Below are 18,119 nucleotides of genomic sequence, written 5' to 3' on the forward strand. Positions count from 1 at the left end.
CTTTTAATATCGGACATTGAGTCAAATCTCTTGTACAGAGTCACGCTTGACTGGTAACTTTAGGTGTGGTCAATAATCTATATAAAGGGGAGCAAAGAAAATGCTGAAATGTTTTTGCAGCTCAAAATGCCACGACTTACGATACAACAGAGAGAACGTACCATTGGCATATTACGAGAAGGTCTGTGCTGTCATCGCAGTATAATCAGTCATCTGAATGCCAGAGAACATGAGACAGGCTCAGATCCCTCAGGACAGGATCATGAGACTTCGTTCCATGAGTCGTTGCTGCACTGCTTGTTTGGAACCAGAGGTGGACACACCCAGTATTGAATGATGACACTTTCAATTTCTGAGTACCTGTATTCAGTGCACTGAATAAATGTGTTAAGTTGATCACAATTTGTCCACAATTCATCCACTAATGACCAATGATTCCCTCTTTAATATGAAGGTAACCCCAAACCAATAAATTTAATACATCTCCAAATATACAAATTATTCTGACCCGTACATTTGAATGCCGCTCCATCATTTTTTTTTTCATCCTACATAAATTCATCACCCATGGTGCACTCTCAGATGAGTCACAAGTGAAGTTGAAGTTCACTACCAAAATAAAACAATGACTTTTAATTTCAATAAAATGTCATTATTAACAGTGTCGTGCTGAATGTCTAACACTCCCTGCTGTTTTATTTTATAATCCTTTCTTTTGGTAAAGTAGTTTTTGTGTATAGCTTACCAAATATTGGTTGGTTGCAATTGGGACATTCAAGAGAGGTGTGTGCACTTTGGATGATAGGACATTAAGGTATTGGTCTGGTAAATGAGATGGTCAGATGACCCTCAGTAGAGCCTGCTGGTATATACACTTCACCTTGTATCACTTTGCTGATTTCAGCTTTTTGTGCAGATACATTGTGCTAAGAGTAATTTTTGTAAATGCTGGTGTAGGTTTTTGGGTTTAAACATTTCCTGCAATTCTGCAAAATATCATTACACAATGTCTCAAGTGCACCTTCTGTCTGGTAAAATGTTTTGCCTTTTTTTCTTTCTCTTTCTCTCTGTTGTCTAGGTTATGCAATACTGCAGGCAATTATGGAAAGAGCAGGGCAGAACGGTTGGCAGGTCAGGCAACACATATTCCTGGACACAGGCCAAATAAACACACACACACAATAACACTCATGACATCATGCAGTGCACATGCACAATATGTAACTCACATGACAACACATAATATAAACCTACATTTATTTTTAATTAGCACCATTATATATTCACATGTAATTTGTGTGTATGTGCTTATTCATGTATGTCTTTTGCATTCATGTATTTTCTTGCGTGTTAACCCAGGTGAGTGCCATTTGTGTGGAGAGTTTCAATGAGGCAGCATATCGCCGACTACTGGAAGACCTGGACCGACGCCAGGAGAGAAAATATGTCATTGACCTGGAGCCTGAGAGACTACAGAACATACTAGAACAGGTAATATGAATATCTTTGTGTCAAGCATCCACAGTATGATAAGAATGCACTTGTACTGGAGTTAGTACGTGCATGCCATTTCATCATAACTTACAACATAACTTATTTTTAAGTAAAATAACAGTATGGGTTCCCTTTGATACTGCTTTAACCCTTCATAGGGCACTCATTGAAATACTCTGAAATTCCAAATTTCAACCTTAGTATGTTATTGGACTTCATCATCTACCTCCTCTTGCCATAAAGCATTCAAGCAACATTTGCTAAAAAGTGAACACATGCAATAAAATGACTACAGCTTCTAAATTTCTATAAAATCTCTCTGAATCACTGAATAGTGTTATAATAAAAAACCATTACACTCCTTGACATCACTGAGGCATGGGATTGGCCCCATATTTAATGTTTGTGGAAAGTACCAAAAATAGTCACTTGCTTGATAAAAAGGGTTAAAGGAGGCATGCGTTGAATTTCTAACTATTATTTCTGGCCGTATGTAAAAAAATAAATAAATAAAAAAAATGATACTGAAATCACAACATTTTTTCTACATTGGTCAGTTTCATTATGAACCTTATAAAAGTATAAATTTACTATGCTATGTTTTTGAGTTTGCTAAGTTCACCATTTGTTGATCCATGGTGACAGTACTTACCTTGTTTAGATGATTCCAAACAGATCTGTAGTTCACATATTGACAATACAAACCGTTCAAAGTGATTTCTAACAGAGCTATAATGTAACCTATCAGCTGATACAGCAACATGTGAAGATTATAAGAAACAGTGTTACATCTGAGTTTTAGTTAAGGAGAAAATTGTATAATACCATGATAAAGTTACATGTCAACAATGAGTTTCAGACTTAAGCATATATATATATATATATATATATATATATATATAAAATTTATTTATTTATTTATTTATTTATTTATTTAAAATCGATGAGTGTGTTTTGGTACACAATGTCCCCCTTAAATCGATAGTGTGGAACCTCTTTAACGAATGCCATACTATACTTTAAATGTGGGACAGATACTGTAATTGACAAACACAGCAGGAACAATCAATGACTAAGACACAAATGAATATGTTGTGATTTTGTTGTGTTTGCTATTTAATTTACCTTCTAAGATAATTGTATAACAGTTGGAGTCAGTAGCTGCTTTTACACAGCCTCTTCAAAGCTGGAATGTTGCATATTTATTCCGCCTCGGCCGTCTGTATAAAAAATATAGACACACTGTGGGGGTATTGCCTGCTTAAGATGAATTTTAAGATACAGACATTGTCACACCTCCTAATGTGTAATGCTGACATGCTGTCTAAAATCACACACTAGTGCAGTGTGTTCTGCCAGTTTTTTTTTGGCTGGTTTTAGCATAATGAGGGGTATTCTTAACCCATAGAGACCCAAACATCCACTGTTGACCAAAATCATCTACTATTCTAAACTGCCTATTACCTACTAATATCCACTACTCCTATCAATACATGTAAATAATTGGTGTAAAATGCATTTTGTCATCTTTTCATGGTGATCAGATATGACCCATTTGGACGTTTAGAGGCTCCGTAGTGAACATGGAAACACCGTCATCTTCTACAACATCGATTCACCAGTAAAACCCATGGAGTTGGATTAATGACAATGGATGCAGACACTTAGTTTACTGATATCATGCTGAAAAAGTCAATTTTTCTTCAATTTTCTCTGTTTCAGATATAATAAACTTCAACTTTAATCTGAGCTTTTATGAACATTCTACATGATCAGTGAATTAAATTTAAGAAAACACTTGATTTTCACTGACAATTCACAAAATACAGAGGATAATTTTACAGTAAATAGTGATAAATCACTTAAGAAAGGTTAAATAGAGAGAAAAAAACATTTGGGAACTACCACGAAAGTCACGTTGGGTCTTTATGGGTTAATGACTCGATATAATCACCTCTGTTAAAAAATAAAAAATTATATTAGTAAAGCTTTGAGGACAGAGGAGTCGAGGCAACAGGCAGTTACCAACATGTGACATCCTGACCTCAGAGTCGTTATTTTAAGTAGACGTCGGTTAAATCTCACATGTATAACAGCTGTCTGTTATATAGTATAATGTACTGCTGTATTTTATGATCTCTGACAGATGGGTGCTCATATAAAGTTATAATTAACTTTTAATTCACCTCTTAATGTGGAATAATGTGCCAGTAGGTGATTTACAGATGTCATACACTTTATTATTTCTAAGGTCAGAGCTACTGTGACCTCATGCCTACTCATTCTTATGAATCTCAACAGCACCTTGTTGATTTCCTTCAAATTTGGTGAACTTATAATATTTTGGTGGTGAATACTTGGAGAGTTTCTTTTTTTCTTTCCTTAATTTGGCACAAACATTCACTTGGACTCAAGGATGAATAGATTAGATCTTGTTAGTCAAAGGTCAATGTCACTGTCACCTAATAAGACACTTTTTTGGCAATAACTGTGCAAATGAGAAAACTGCATCGACTGATTGCGATTCATGTTTGCTCTGTTATTTTGTCTGAAACACAACTCCTTATGATTTCTGGCATCTAGGGAGAAAAAAAAATCCTTGAGTTTTTCCCTGAAGTTCATAATTTGGAGTGAAAAATGTGACTTTCCTTCAGCTCCATCCTACATTATAAACACACCATCCAGCTCACTGTAATACAGAATTTGAGCACATAGACAAATGCAAAAATACTTTATGAAGGCCCACGCTCTGGTACCATATGCTTGTCTAAGTTCATTAGATTTTCTGTCTTGCTTGGAGGTTGAGACTTGGGCTTTGACAGGTGGCACAGATCTGTGTGTGTCTGTGTGTGTGTGTGCCCTTTGACTCTGGTTTCAATGTAACATCCCATTGGTTCTGCCACCTGTCATCGCATCAGAGCTTCTATCTGCACATCTGTCAAACTCAATGACATGTAACACACATGCACACACACGCAAAGTCCAAACCCCAAACACCAGATGTATGAAAAAATAATGCAAACTCCTCAACAAGCTAACGACAGAACAAATACCAAACTTTAATACACTCTTCTATAAGGTTCAGACACACAGGCAGATAGATTGCTTCTTAATTGGCTTCTGCCTTGAGTGAACAGCAAACAGACACGCGTACATTCACATCAGTGTATTCTGAGACCTAAACACACACTCCCATCACAGTGGGCTCTGCAGTGCTGGCATTGGCTAACATCCCTGCTATGAGACAGAGACTGCTCTGTTTGTCTGCCCCTGCCAGCTGCACTATGTGTGTGTGGCGTGTGTGTCTGTCTGTGGCACTATACAGCTTCGGATACATTTGGGTGATAGACAATTTGCGTAAAATCTATTAATTAGGCTCATACACTCTGTTTTTGTTAAAAAATGTGGCATGTTTCCTTTCAGCTGTATATATACAACATGTCAGGTTTAAGTAGAATCTCAAAACCTGCCAGATACATGCATATAAATACAATATTAGTATCAGTAACACCCGAATAGTGATTTCTGTCAGTGGAAATATGCAATTGACCATGGTTATACGGTGGAAATCTGAATAAAGGATGTCAAACCCAGAGCTTAGTTTTATCCTTTTATTAATGCTTTAGCAAATTGGTCAGTACCAATACAAACAACTAAGATTTCTGCCGTAGACAAAGAACACAAGAGTAAGAGGAAAAACAGGACCCTCCCTAACAGCCGTAAGAAACAAATGTCTAGACCAGGGGTGTCAAACTCATTTTAGTTCAGGGGCCACATTAAGCCAAATTTGATCTGAAGTGGGCAGGACTAGTGAAATAATAACATAATAATATATAAATAATATCAACTCCAAATTTTCCTCTTTGTTTTAGAGTGAAAAAAGTTAAACTATGTGATGAAAATGTTTACATCTACCAACTATCCTTTAAAATGTGAATAACATAAACAAACTGAAATTTCTTAAGAAAACTAAGTGCAATTTTAACAATTTTGTGTCTCAGTTTATCATTTACACATGTATAATACAACTTACAGATCACAGTGGATCTACAAATACACAGAACATTTAATAACAGGCAGAATATTGGTAAACTTGCACTTCAAATGTTCATATTTGTTCAGGTTATTCACGTTTTTTAGTGTAAATACAGTGAAATGACATGAAAATGTTTACATTTACAAAGAGAAAAATTTGGAGTTGTGAGTATTTATAGGTTATTATGATAGTATTTTACTGATCTGACCCACTTGAGATTAAATTGGTCTGTATGTGGAACCTGAACTAAAATGATTAATCTCTTCAGTGTAATTTTTGCAGTTTTTCAAAATTTCATCCCACGGGCCAGACTGGACCCTTTGGTGGGCTGGATTTGGCCCCCGGACTGCATGTTTGACACCTCTGGTCTAGACTAAAACAAGACAGAAGACAAATTATTCTGAAGAAAGACTACTCTGATAACATGTTGAGGAACCACAGATGTATGATCCAAATGTCAGGTAATGAGTTATACAGGGTGTCATCAATCATACAGTTTAAAGAATGAAATAGTTAATGGTTAATGGCAGATTGGTGAACAGTCTATGGTATGAATGTGTCCTAATTCCACCATTAAAGGTCACTATGATGATTATCAACATTAGAAAAGTAATAATCACATGGACTTTTGAAGAAGACTCAGATGGAGATAAACAGGGAAGAGCATACCTTCATCATCTGATAGTTTGAATCCTTTCTCCTCGTTACTAAATCTTGATGACTCCACCTTTAATTTCTATGTCAGTTATATTCATGGCTGTAATCCTTCACTCATGTGTTGTGCTGATTTGTTTGTCGGTTTAATATAACTGCATAATGTTCTCTCTCCCTGTGTTTCTTTCTTCAGGCTGTCAGCGTGGGGAAACATGTAAAAGGTTACCATTACATCATAGCAAATCTGGTAAGAACTCTTAATGGCATGGCCAGTGGCTGTTATTTTAGACTGAAACCCATTTGCTCAACAGTTGGTGTAATGTCTGTTTTAATAACCTAGTCCATATTAACGCTCCAGACTGCATGAAAGTTGTTTTGCAAACAGGCACCTAATCATCATAATGAAACTTGGAAAAACTGCAACCTACGATGGCACATAATCAATATGTATACATTTTAACTCTTAGCAGTCCCTACTTCATCATGTAATTCCAGTGAGTTGTCACGTTTTGAACAGAGAAAAAACAAGCTTATGTGGAAATCCCACACTGATGTTTTAGTATTTGGGTGCTTCTATGAAACTGTGTTCATTTTGGTACCTGGCACTTTTTAGACCCAATAATAAAAGAGAAATTTAGACATATTTCCCCCCCAGGATGTACCTAATGATGACCTCAGATAAATGCAAAAAAATATACTCTTGCTCTGAGCCATCCCAACATTAATGAATTTTTAATAAAATATTAGGGCCAAAAATAGGACCAAAACTGGGACAGGAAAAGCTACCTAGGTGTCAGTGCATTTGATCTGGAAAACATGGCTGTAAATGGTCTTATATACCGCTATAAATAAAGACACTGTGTTAAATTGGATGATCCCAGTGGTTTTTCTAATCCAGACATGCAGGTTTTTCAGGAATCTCAGTTTCATTCCAGGTTTCACATGTAACCCATCGTGTCCACTCACGTTACATGTGGAACCTGCCCATTTAAACACAAATAAATCCTGAGTAATTTTGCAACAGTGGTCATTTTTGTGAAACACTCTGCCTTGAATAATTGGTTCAATTCCCAAAATATACCTGAGAGACTAAAAAGATATTCAAAGATATAGTAGTTTGTAATTTTCGTGTCCTTTTTACCATGTTACATGTAAATTTTTGTATAAAAAATAATATTTAAAAAAAATATAAAAATGTGTTTTATCTGAAAAATAGTTTCTATTTTATCTCAGACCCAAAGTGCTTCCAAACTTGCTTCATAACATTAGTCTACATGTGGTTTGAATTTTTAGCCCCTCTGTCCTGTTTTTAGGGACTAGTTTCATAGAAGTACCCATTTACAACAGATGAAAAAGACAGAAAGGAAGTGTACTTTTATTTTAGAATTTGTGTATTATTATGTCTTTCATCAAACTCACAGAAGCTGCTCAAATCCATGTTAGTAAATGAATTATGGCTTCAACCTGAAACCTTGTTGCTCAGCAGTTCTCTCCCTGATGCTTTAAAAGGTGCCATGGAGCTCTGGGAACTGTTAGCAATTAGCATCCATCAACCCAGGATAACCCTCACATGTCTTTACTTTCTAGCTTTGTCTTTAGCCCCAGCCCAGATGGGTTCCACTCCACGACCACTTTACCATTAAGTGTCACTCTGCATCAAGTCACACTCGTACCCCTGGAAACCACTCCATGTTAAGTAGGGGTATAAATAATCTGGAATACTGTAGGAGCATATGGAGTGAGGATGAGCAGCAGCGGTGCACACTTATTTGTCAAAAGGTTCTGTGGCCCATTTCTCCTTTTTGTGTTTCATTCATTCATTAGGGGTTTAAGGACATATCTTTGGAGAGGTTCATGCATGGAGGGGCCAACGTGACTGGATTCCAGCTGGTGGACTTCAGTAAACCAATTGTCATTAAACTGATGCAGCGCTGGAATAAACTGGATCAGAGAGAGTACCCTGGATCTGAAAGCCCCCCTAAGGTATTAACATGCTTTTCCTGTATCAAACTATTTACACGATATTCGTGAGCAATTTGTGTTTTTACCCCCTCGGCCCGCCGAAGGGGGTGTTGTGGTCAGCATGTCTGTCGGTCCGTCTGTCCATCTGTGGCACATCTTGTAAACATTCTAACTCTGGAACCTTACATTTTTTACTATACTTACATACATTATGTAAAGAGCTTGGACAAGTTCTGAAATGGGTGACCTAGACCTTTTTTTGTGATCTACTTTTCCAAGGTGAAATGTCTGAAAACACCATAACATAATACAGGAAGGGGCACTCCACTGTGTGCAGCCCAGCAGTCAACTCAGCGGTTTGGTGTGGATTTTGAAGAACAGGAGAATCTTATCTACTGCCGTCCACATTAGTGATATTCAACACCACAGATTTTCTTTCCGATCCAATACGAGTAAAATTCAGGCTGGTATTGGTGATACGATCTGATACAGATAATTTGAACAAAATACTTAATGTCTGGAAAATCTAAAACAAAAAAAGCATATTTCAAATTACAACTTCATAAAGAATACATGAGAGTAATTATTGTGTAATTATTAAGAACTATTATAATTATGAAAACTTGCATATTAATTCACGTTACATGAATGTGTTAACATGAAGAAACATGAAAATACTGAATATGCAACACTTCAACAAAAGCATCCAACACTGACATTTTCCCTCATTCACATGTTTTTGTTATGGAGCAGTAGCATATTTACTGTTTTCCCCTTTAGTCTGTTCCGTTTTTAGTACAGTACACACTTACCCAGGCGGAAGAAGAAGTATTTCCCACCAACTGCATATCATTTGGACAAGATCCCAATAGTTGAGCTACTTCCTACTGTGTTCCTGATATATATTACCTCAAATGACTTAAGTATTGATATTTTGATTTGTGAATTGATTCTAGAGTGTAAAGATCTGATATCGGAGATATCGATATTTCAGTATCGATCTGCACATCACTAGTTCACAGAGTCCTGGCTCAGTGAATCAGACCGGGACGAGACCCTGTCAGTAAGTTGGTTTGGGACCCCAATCTGTCTGGACTGGTCACTTGAAAGCACCAGGAAAAGCCCAGGAGGAAGAATAGGCTTTTTAGTGATGGTTTGGTTGTGAATGATCTGCCTCTTGTGAACGATAACAGCTGGCACTTTTCTCTGTTAAAGCAGCATGTGATTAGTGAATATGTGTGGTGGTGTTTGTGTGTCCGAGCCGAAAGAACCAGCTCCCCAAAAAGAGGTGGAATTCCCATCACTATGCTTTTATGTCAATGAAAGGTACTTTAAAACTGTGACGGTTCGAGAAAGACTCTGCACTGCAATTTCAACAGTTTTTCAGGCCGAGGGGGTCTTGCTCTGCTCTGGTTTAATATCTGGAATTTACAATCACAGCTGAACAAAGGTCTTCAAGAAACCATCCTTTAGATCTGGCTTTAAAATGAATTTTCCTGATGACGAGTGGACAGCTCTATGTAAATCTGTTCACACCTGACATTAGAATGCATCTCCACATGCATCTGAGATGATTACTCTTCATCAGATTTCATTTATCTGCTCTATATGCAAATAGAGAATCTCAAACAGTCAACCACAATGGAAGCTTTCATTTCCTTCAGGTAATGTGGATGCAGTAGAAACTAACAGTTTAAAAAGACTGGTTTTGCATAGTTTCTGTACAAATCAATCTCATGTAAAGAAACTGAAAGAAAAGTAAATGATAGATTAAAGGATATTTTACTACTTTTGTTAATTATTTTACCCACAACTGATGTGAATGTTAGCTGGTGGTACAACCGATGTAAATATCACAACTTTGACCATTACATTTGTTTTATTGGCTATCTGGAATACAGTGCTTCAATAATGTTTATGACTCTCAACCTGATTATGTGAGTCCTGCCCCTCCTGTTGCCCCATGGGACATAATTTGTTAACTAATTGTGTCACCATTTACACAACTGTCAGTTTAATAGATAAATATTAGTGCTGTCAAATGATTACATTTTTAAATCGCATTAATTGCAGGGTTGCTGTGGATTAATTTTGATTAATCACAATTGAATATCATTCATTTTTAATCTATATTAACTGCATTTCATTTTGAATGAGCAAAACAGACTCAAGAAAGAAGGGAATATATACTCAAGGAAAAAAGAAACACCACTTTCATTTTCTCGATTTTTTCAGAAATGACAGTTACTGCAAAATTGGAAACTACAATGAGTTCAGTACTATTCTGAGTCAAAATGAAATGATTGTTTTCCTGGTTCCGGTTGATTGATTTTGATTAGCAATAAGAACTGTATTTCTGTATTCCACACCCATGTCTGCTCATGAGTGAAACTCACAGTTGAATTGGACCTCTCCTCAATTGTGCACAACCGTTCCCTATAAAAAGACACCAAAATGGAGCAAAAACACATTTGTCCACAATGCCACGACTACTGCAACTGGAGAGAGATTGGGCCATTGCCGGCCGAGACCTGTCACGGAGATGTGACAGCCAGTTAGGATGGTCCTGTGCAGCGGTTGTAACACGCGGTCGACCAGATCTGGGACAATCGTTGGAGTAGCTGGTGGTGTGGTAACCCTCAGCAAGGCATACAATGGTAGAGTGGTGGACTCCAAACACCCTGGCTATGGCCCGTCTGCTCCATCCAGCTTGAAGCATGTCAATGGCCCGATCCCACGTACTGTTTAGTGTCTTCCATCTTTATGGGTTGGTTCTGCTGCCTGTCACTACCCGATCAACTGCCCATTTGCACATGCACGATGGTAACTCTACTTTTACAAACTGACCCAAAGGCATTGGCAGAGACGTTCAGAGTCATTTTATGCTGCAGATGGGTTAATTGCGTTAAAATTTTTAATCTGATTAATCATAATGATGGATTAATCCACATTAATGCGTTCATTTTGACAGCCCTAATAAATACATTAGTCAACGAAGTCATAATTTGTTGTAAAGATAGTAAAGTAACAACTCATTTTATGTGAAACAGGTCAGTGAAACATTCCTTCAGTATATTTCACTTTGTTCTTCAAAAGTGAGATGAAAGAATATAAAAAGAAATGAAAATCACTACAAGTTCGGTCGTGTTGAAGCTGCAATGACATCAGCAACCCTGAATACACCACTGAGAGAGACAGTTGTTGATGTCACCTCCATGACTGTGTGTTGTGTAGTCTTTCTATTTACGTATTTCCATTGTCTGATGCTGACAATAAATTATACCTGTCTTTAAACTATCTTTAAAACTCAAATACATAATAGGTGTTAATGTTAGCGTAACTCAACATGGGACTGTAATAGACCGTTTTCCAGAGATGACGTCCCATGGGTCCCTCTCGAGTCCGTTTCCTCACTGAAGAGAGAAAATAGTGGTCGTATTACTATTAGGGGTCGGACCTGTGATGTTCTCAGTTTTAACAGTTCAGAGTGTGACTTGATCCAGGCAATTAGAGTGTGAGCTGCCGTGTGTGGAAGAGGTGAATTAACTGATCAACTGTAATTGACCTGATAAATTCCATTATGATTCACAGTCATGATATCTCCATTTACCACCCTCTGTGTCTATTATCTACCTTTTCTAGGTCGCATTAGTATACCTCTACTTCTTCTTCTTCACTCCCCCTTTCCTTTCTCTGTCTTTGTCGCTCTCTCCTCCCTCAGCACACCCCTATTGACCTGATACTGACCTGAAGCCAAATGCATTTGGATTGTGCATATATTAACTGGAAATATGTCCACCTACCCATTAAAAATACATAATACTGCAGCTCTGTTCTTCACTCTCACTCACATACACATGCTTCCAATCACCCTCCTGTACAGACACACACATACAAACACACACCATGTAGGGACTATTAAAAGATAACACTATGTATTAGCTTTCTAGCGGTGCAAATATAAATTGATGGTCATATTCTCTTATTATTGTCATGCCATTTTTCACTCACAGATCGCTGCTAATTAGCTAATCATTGGTCTTAGATTCACCTGATGAATTCTCATCAGTGCATACTGGCTGCATCAGTCGTCCTCAGCAGTCTAATTTATTAATGGATCTTTCTTTATGCATACGCATTACTGATAGGAAAAGTGAATTCAAAATTGAAGCACAACTGTCAGCATTCCCAATGTCCTCACCTGCAAGGTGTTTTTTATATTTCCATTAGATACATCCAAAGCTTCTCTTTTTTTTTTTTTTTTTTTTTTTACTTCAATTTTTATTGGTTTTTCAACAAACAAACAAAAAAAGAGGCCAATGCTTTGACTTACCTATCGGTATAGATACCTGTACAAAGTGCGTAGAAAAAAAACAAAAATAAAATGAGAGAAAAAAAGCTTCATCCAAAGCTTCTCCTAATAATATAATAAATATAATAGCTAAAATTATGTTTTACTGCACCTCTCTGGAAAAAGAAAAATGCAGTTCTTTAATGATATAACACAATGACAGAAAATGAGCTATCTCTAGTGACAACAGATGCCTCCAAATTGCTCTAGGCTAATTGATGCTGTGTAAAAATGAAGCTCAGTTAGCCTTGGGCCAACTCGTAGCCTCAGGCCAAGTAGAACTCGGGTCTAATAATGTGCAGAGTGAAAAACACCGCTGGGACTTGTCCCTTTTATACTGTAGACTGGATTTTGAGCTAGCTGCTTTTGGCCATCAATCAAAATCTCTTAACCCAGTGATTTTCACTTGGTGTGCCTTGAAATGAGCTCTCATGTGTCTGGAGATTTTGTTGAAATGTAATGAAAATGATCAGTGACCTGGTGAAGTAATACATTAACTTTCTCTAAACTCAGAATGCATATGATGAATTCCAGGCCTTTTGGGCTCTGTCCATCTCATTTTTCTCACACACTTTTCATTATACCAAGTTTATAAGGTATGTGTTAGCATATTCATCAGGCAGTGGGCTGCTTTTACCAATCTTTCAACATTTGGAAAATATTTCATATTATTTTGTTTTTGCAAAGCTTACATATTAAAGACAAGACAGTCATTGTTGCCCATGTTTGGCCATTTTATCCTTGGGCTTGTACTGTGCTGTTCAACATTCTCTAAAAGGATGATAAAATCAGTGTTTACATATTTAAAATGTTCCACATTTACAGAGAAAAGAATTAAAGTAAAACTAAGCTGTAATGATTTTTTCTTAATAATAGTTTCAGGATCAGTTTCGATTGTCTTTGTGCCTCAGAGGTATATCTGTCCTGCCCCTGACAAAAATCTGAAAATGGTATGCTTAGTTGGCTCAGTTTAGTTGTTTTTTCACCTGGATTTAAATTTTATAGCCATCATCTGTCAGTCCCATGCCTAAAGGCTTCTTTAGTTTCAAAGAAGGGAGATGAAAGGGGGATGACATGGTTGGAAAGTCTTCCAAAACATGCCTTGTAGGATACAAATCAAGAGATGTCAGTAAGAGAGAAAACTACCTGCAGAGGCGTAGAGAGTTTCTCAGCTGACTTCCTTCTTTCCTCCCATTTTCATCTCTCTGCTTGTCTCTGCCGTGATGTGAAAGCAGCCTGCTGTGTGTTTGACTGCCTCTATCTGTGTGGCACTGTGTGGGTCTGTGTGTGAGCTGTGTGGGGGCGTTTCTGCTGTGTAAGTGTGTGTGTATGAGTGAGTTGCTGTTTCCTGCTGCGCTGTGTCTTACCTGTAATGAATTTGTCAAACAGTCTGTCAAGATCTCTACTACATTTAAGGCATTACATCAGAGAGTAGATCATCTCTTATCCTTTATTTTACTTCACTGTTTCTTCAAAAGTGATGCGTCCTGCTTCGGAATATAACTCAACATTCTGAAATCCTAGGATTTAACCATTAAGGGGATTTTCCTGGCAGGGTGGATTTAATGAACAGGTTTACAAAATGATTTATGCTGGATTTCATGTCATTTTAATAGCGTTAAGATTCAGTGCAAGACTGTATTTGAAAACTATAAGCCTGTCTAAAAGTGGCACTTTTACAGTGATGTTACATTTACTGTGGTGTTGATTGATGTTCATTGGTGCTAACTGTGGAAGTCAAATAAAAGTCACAGTGGTGAGATAGATTAAAGCTGTGTTCAAACCGTTTGCATACTGGATAGGTTGGTTTAAGATGTTCAACGAAACCTGCAACCAGAATCTAGATTACATAAAATTAGACCACTAAAACTCAATAAAGTAGATCTTCTATTCCCCCCATTGGTCAATCAGTGTGTGGATGTACGGGAGTGGTCGCGTCCTAGCCCATTTTTTAATGGTGTTATAATTTGTTTTGTTTTTTTGTTGTTGTTGTTTTTTTCAATACAGCTGGTTGCGTATTCTCTGATGAGCCCAATGAAGACCACAAGTCAAAACACATTGGACTAGCATAATAAAGTTGTTCTATAATACAAGTAATACTTGACCTACTTCATTACTTTTATATCCTTTTCCGTGCACCTTGGAAGTACAGTCATGGACAAAAATATTAGACCATTAAAAGTCATCAAAAACAATGGTTATGCAATCAAGTACTAACTCCTGTGTGTATCATGTGACTAAAACAGAAAAGAAAACATGGAATGTCTAAAAGCACTGTTTTTGGCAGTACAATGCCATAGCTGTTGATGTAAGAACTTAAGTCATTTTGGTTATTATCAAGAAAACATGGAAAATGTCTCGATATCAGCTCTGAAATTAAACTCTTATGAGCTATTTTTGTTGTTATCATTATATTTGTCCAAACAAATGTACCTTTAGTTGTACCAGGCATTAGAATGAACAAGAAATTGAATAAAACAAGGGTGGTCTAATAATTTTTTTCCACAACTGTAAGTGAAGTTGTGCCAGAACCTTCCTCTTTATACATTTATTATAATCATGATAAAATCTGCTCTGTGGAGAAATGCGGAACTACTTTTGAAAGTAGCTGAAATTTCCTGATTGGCACTGTTATATATTCATTGTATTTCAAACTATACACTTGAAATAAAGTTTTATTTACTTCTCGCTGGAGGATAATGGAAAATAAAAGCATACATTTTAATCACTTTCCCTTTTTTTTCTACCTTTTCTTGCATTCTTCAGTATACCTCTTCCCTTACCTATGATGGCGTCCTAGTGATGGCTGAAGCCTTCCGCACTCTTCGTCGTCAGAAAATCGATATCAGTCGTCGCGGCAACGCTGGTGACTGTTTGGCGAACCCGGCTGCTCCCTGGAATCAAGGAATAGACATGGAACGAGCACTCAAGCAGGTTAGGATGAGTTTAAATTTACGTACGTCTGCTTAAAGTACAGCACAAGGCAACACAAGACACAGAAGAAGAATATCAGTAAATGTATATAAAGAATAATTGTTTCAGACTTATACAATAAACAAGGAATTATTATCAAGAATTATTTATTTGACAAGGAAATACATGCATTTAATATGATTTAGGCTTCAACCAAACACACATGTAATTTCCAGAATGTCTGACATAACATTTTTATTTCTGGACCTATTTTTTCTGGCTTTTTGAGAAAAATGTCTTTGTCATTTTAACAAGGTGCGAATTCAAGGCCTGACGGGGAACATTCAGTTTGATCATTATGGTCGAAGGGTCAACTACACCATGGACGTGTTTGAACTGAAGAGTAACGGACCACGCAAGGTAGATCCTTTTTATGATTTTCATAAATGAATGAAGGCCACATAGAAACTGTGATGTTAACTGGCTTAATTTTTGTGATATATTTTGCAGAATAGTATTACAGACTAACACTTTACATCACAAGTAGTCCATGGCAGAAGTTTGGCTGTGGGAATAAAATGTACTGTTGAATGCCAGAGCGACAATATAATTCATGTGAAGGTTAATTTTTTCATGTTTGATGAACTGACAAATAGGCACAAAATGTCCTGGCATTGGCACACAGGCCTACTATTGTTGTCTGTAGATGAACATGCCATGTTTTTTTTTTCTGTTTTTATCCCTCATGCATGATTATTGAATGTTAAGTTAATTCCAGAATACATCTTTATCATCATATATATTATTTAAGGAATGTCTTATTGCAGTTATAAAAGCCTTCAGAAAAGTGCAGCGGAGTCTGAAAACTGTGATTACAAAAAAGGGATACTGTAGTTTGAACATAATCCTTCTCCATAATGACACAAGGCAGGTTGAAAGTACTCATAATTTCTCTTTACTGCCAAAAGGCATGTAGCACCTGCAGTATAATAAAGAAATATCACCATGCTAACACCAGCTTTTCAAGTGTTCCTTTGACAGCGATGTGTGTTTATTGAAAGTTCTTGGCTCATACTCAATATCTCTTAATATCTTCTACAGTTCCAATGGGAAATTTGCTGGAGTGAGCTCATTCTGTTGACTCTTTTTTTTTTTCCATTTTTTTCCATCTCACATAGGTTCTCTTTCTTTCCTGTCTGCATTTTATTTGTACTTTTGAGGTTTTCTTTAAAATGTCATTCTTGACGGTGAATTGTGTTAAAAAGACAACTGATTGAGAGATTTTGAATTCTTCTAATGTTCAGATTTTATTTGTTTATTTTGTCTCATTTTATCATTTTTTAATCTTCTGTTTCTTTCAGATTGGCTACTGGAATGATATAGACAAGCTCGTGTTGGTCCAGAATGAAAATGCTCTGTCTAATGACAGCTCAGCGATGGAGAACCGCACAGTAGTTGTGACAACCATCATGGTAATGTACCCTCTGAATACTTCTATTCGTCTTTAGGGGTTCATTGGGTGCTGTTAGAGGTTTAGGAGAAGCTATAACACCAATAATTTGTCAGTCTAATTCCACAACAAAACCTTGATGCAACTCTCTGCTGTATCATGTTATTACCGTCTATAGCAGGAGGTAGATTGAAACACACATAGTGTTTTATATTTATGTTATATGCATGAACAGGGAAAGGGACAGGAAAGAGGAAGCATGTTAGTACAACAGAATATACGTGTTTGTGTTTATGCTTTGCTTTAAGCATAAGACATAAAAAACAAATGTAAAGGTTGAAGTGTGGACCAGAACTTTAGTTATTTGCATCCAGTATCAGTAAAGATACAACAGAAGTACCTTACCTCTCTGCCTCTCTTTTGCTGAGTGCATTGCTTGAGTCATGAGTTTTAAAAGGCAGAAGAAAAATCTGGATGAGCTGTATGAGTTGAAGAGAGCACTCAGAGCATGGCCAGCAGGGAGTGGCACTTGTCCAGCTGGAAGATTACACTAATATCTCATTAGTAGGCAAATCTAAAACTGACCTCAGATCCCATTTAAAAGTGACCTCAGTCCAGCCTCTTCTAATGGCTTTCACATAGACACCAGTTCACAGCCAGTTTAATTATTCCACTTTCTTCTACAAACAAGGATAAAGGAGGACTAATCGGTGGATTTGTGCACATCCTGCGCTTACATTTGATTTCACTTCACCCATCTGCAGCCTTTTTATGGTGGCTATCCCCTTCCTGTAAATGCAATCAGTCTAATTCAATTAAGCATGCAAAATGATGCAAGTGAAAGCAACTCAAAAGTCTAATTTCAGCCCACAGATAAAACAAGCCCCAGATGCTTACGCTTGGGCAATTTTGTACCATGACACATTGCCTCATGCACCATATGCATAAGTATGTCCAAAATATCTGTAGTTGTACTTATCATTGCAATCAAATGTCTAAAAGGGGGTACTCTTCAAAGATATTGTCTAGATAATTCAGTGAAAGTCTTGAGTGCCTCCAGTGGCCAATAGTGGTAGTTACCAGAGGAAAACAACACCTGCTGTAGGAAACAGTTCAGAAAAATGAATTCAGCCAGACTAAATGTCCCTTGTGACTACGCACCTCCAGAAATGCAGTCAACTGGCAATATATTAAACCCCAGTGCAGGCGGTGGTGCTGCGCCTCCAGCCAAGCCCAAGACAAGGCAAATACAAAAACAT

General features: G+C 37.1%; 1 protein-coding gene across 3 annotated transcripts in view; it reads left to right on the forward strand.

Annotated features, from left to right (window-relative positions):
* The window catches only part of gria4a (glutamate receptor, ionotropic, AMPA 4a), a 125,310-nt gene that overhangs the window by 53,643 nt on the left and 53,548 nt on the right, over positions 1–18,119 (forward strand). For all 3 annotated transcript variants that reach the window (XM_030151786.1, XM_030151788.1, XM_030151785.1), the window contains exons 4-10: positions 1,079–1,131; positions 1,360–1,491; positions 6,378–6,431; positions 8,009–8,167; positions 15,264–15,431; positions 15,726–15,830; positions 16,772–16,882. In XM_030151786.1, coding sequence (XP_030007646.1) covers positions 1,079–1,131; positions 1,360–1,491; positions 6,378–6,431; positions 8,009–8,167; positions 15,264–15,431; positions 15,726–15,830; positions 16,772–16,882 — 782 coding nt within the window. The remainder of the gene's footprint in view (positions 1–1,078; positions 1,132–1,359; positions 1,492–6,377; positions 6,432–8,008; positions 8,168–15,263; positions 15,432–15,725; positions 15,831–16,771; positions 16,883–18,119) is intronic.

This window comes from Sphaeramia orbicularis, chromosome 13 (assembly GCF_902148855.1).
Source record: "Sphaeramia orbicularis chromosome 13, fSphaOr1.1, whole genome shotgun sequence".
NCBI lineage: Eukaryota > Metazoa > Chordata > Actinopteri > Kurtiformes > Apogonidae > Sphaeramia > Sphaeramia orbicularis.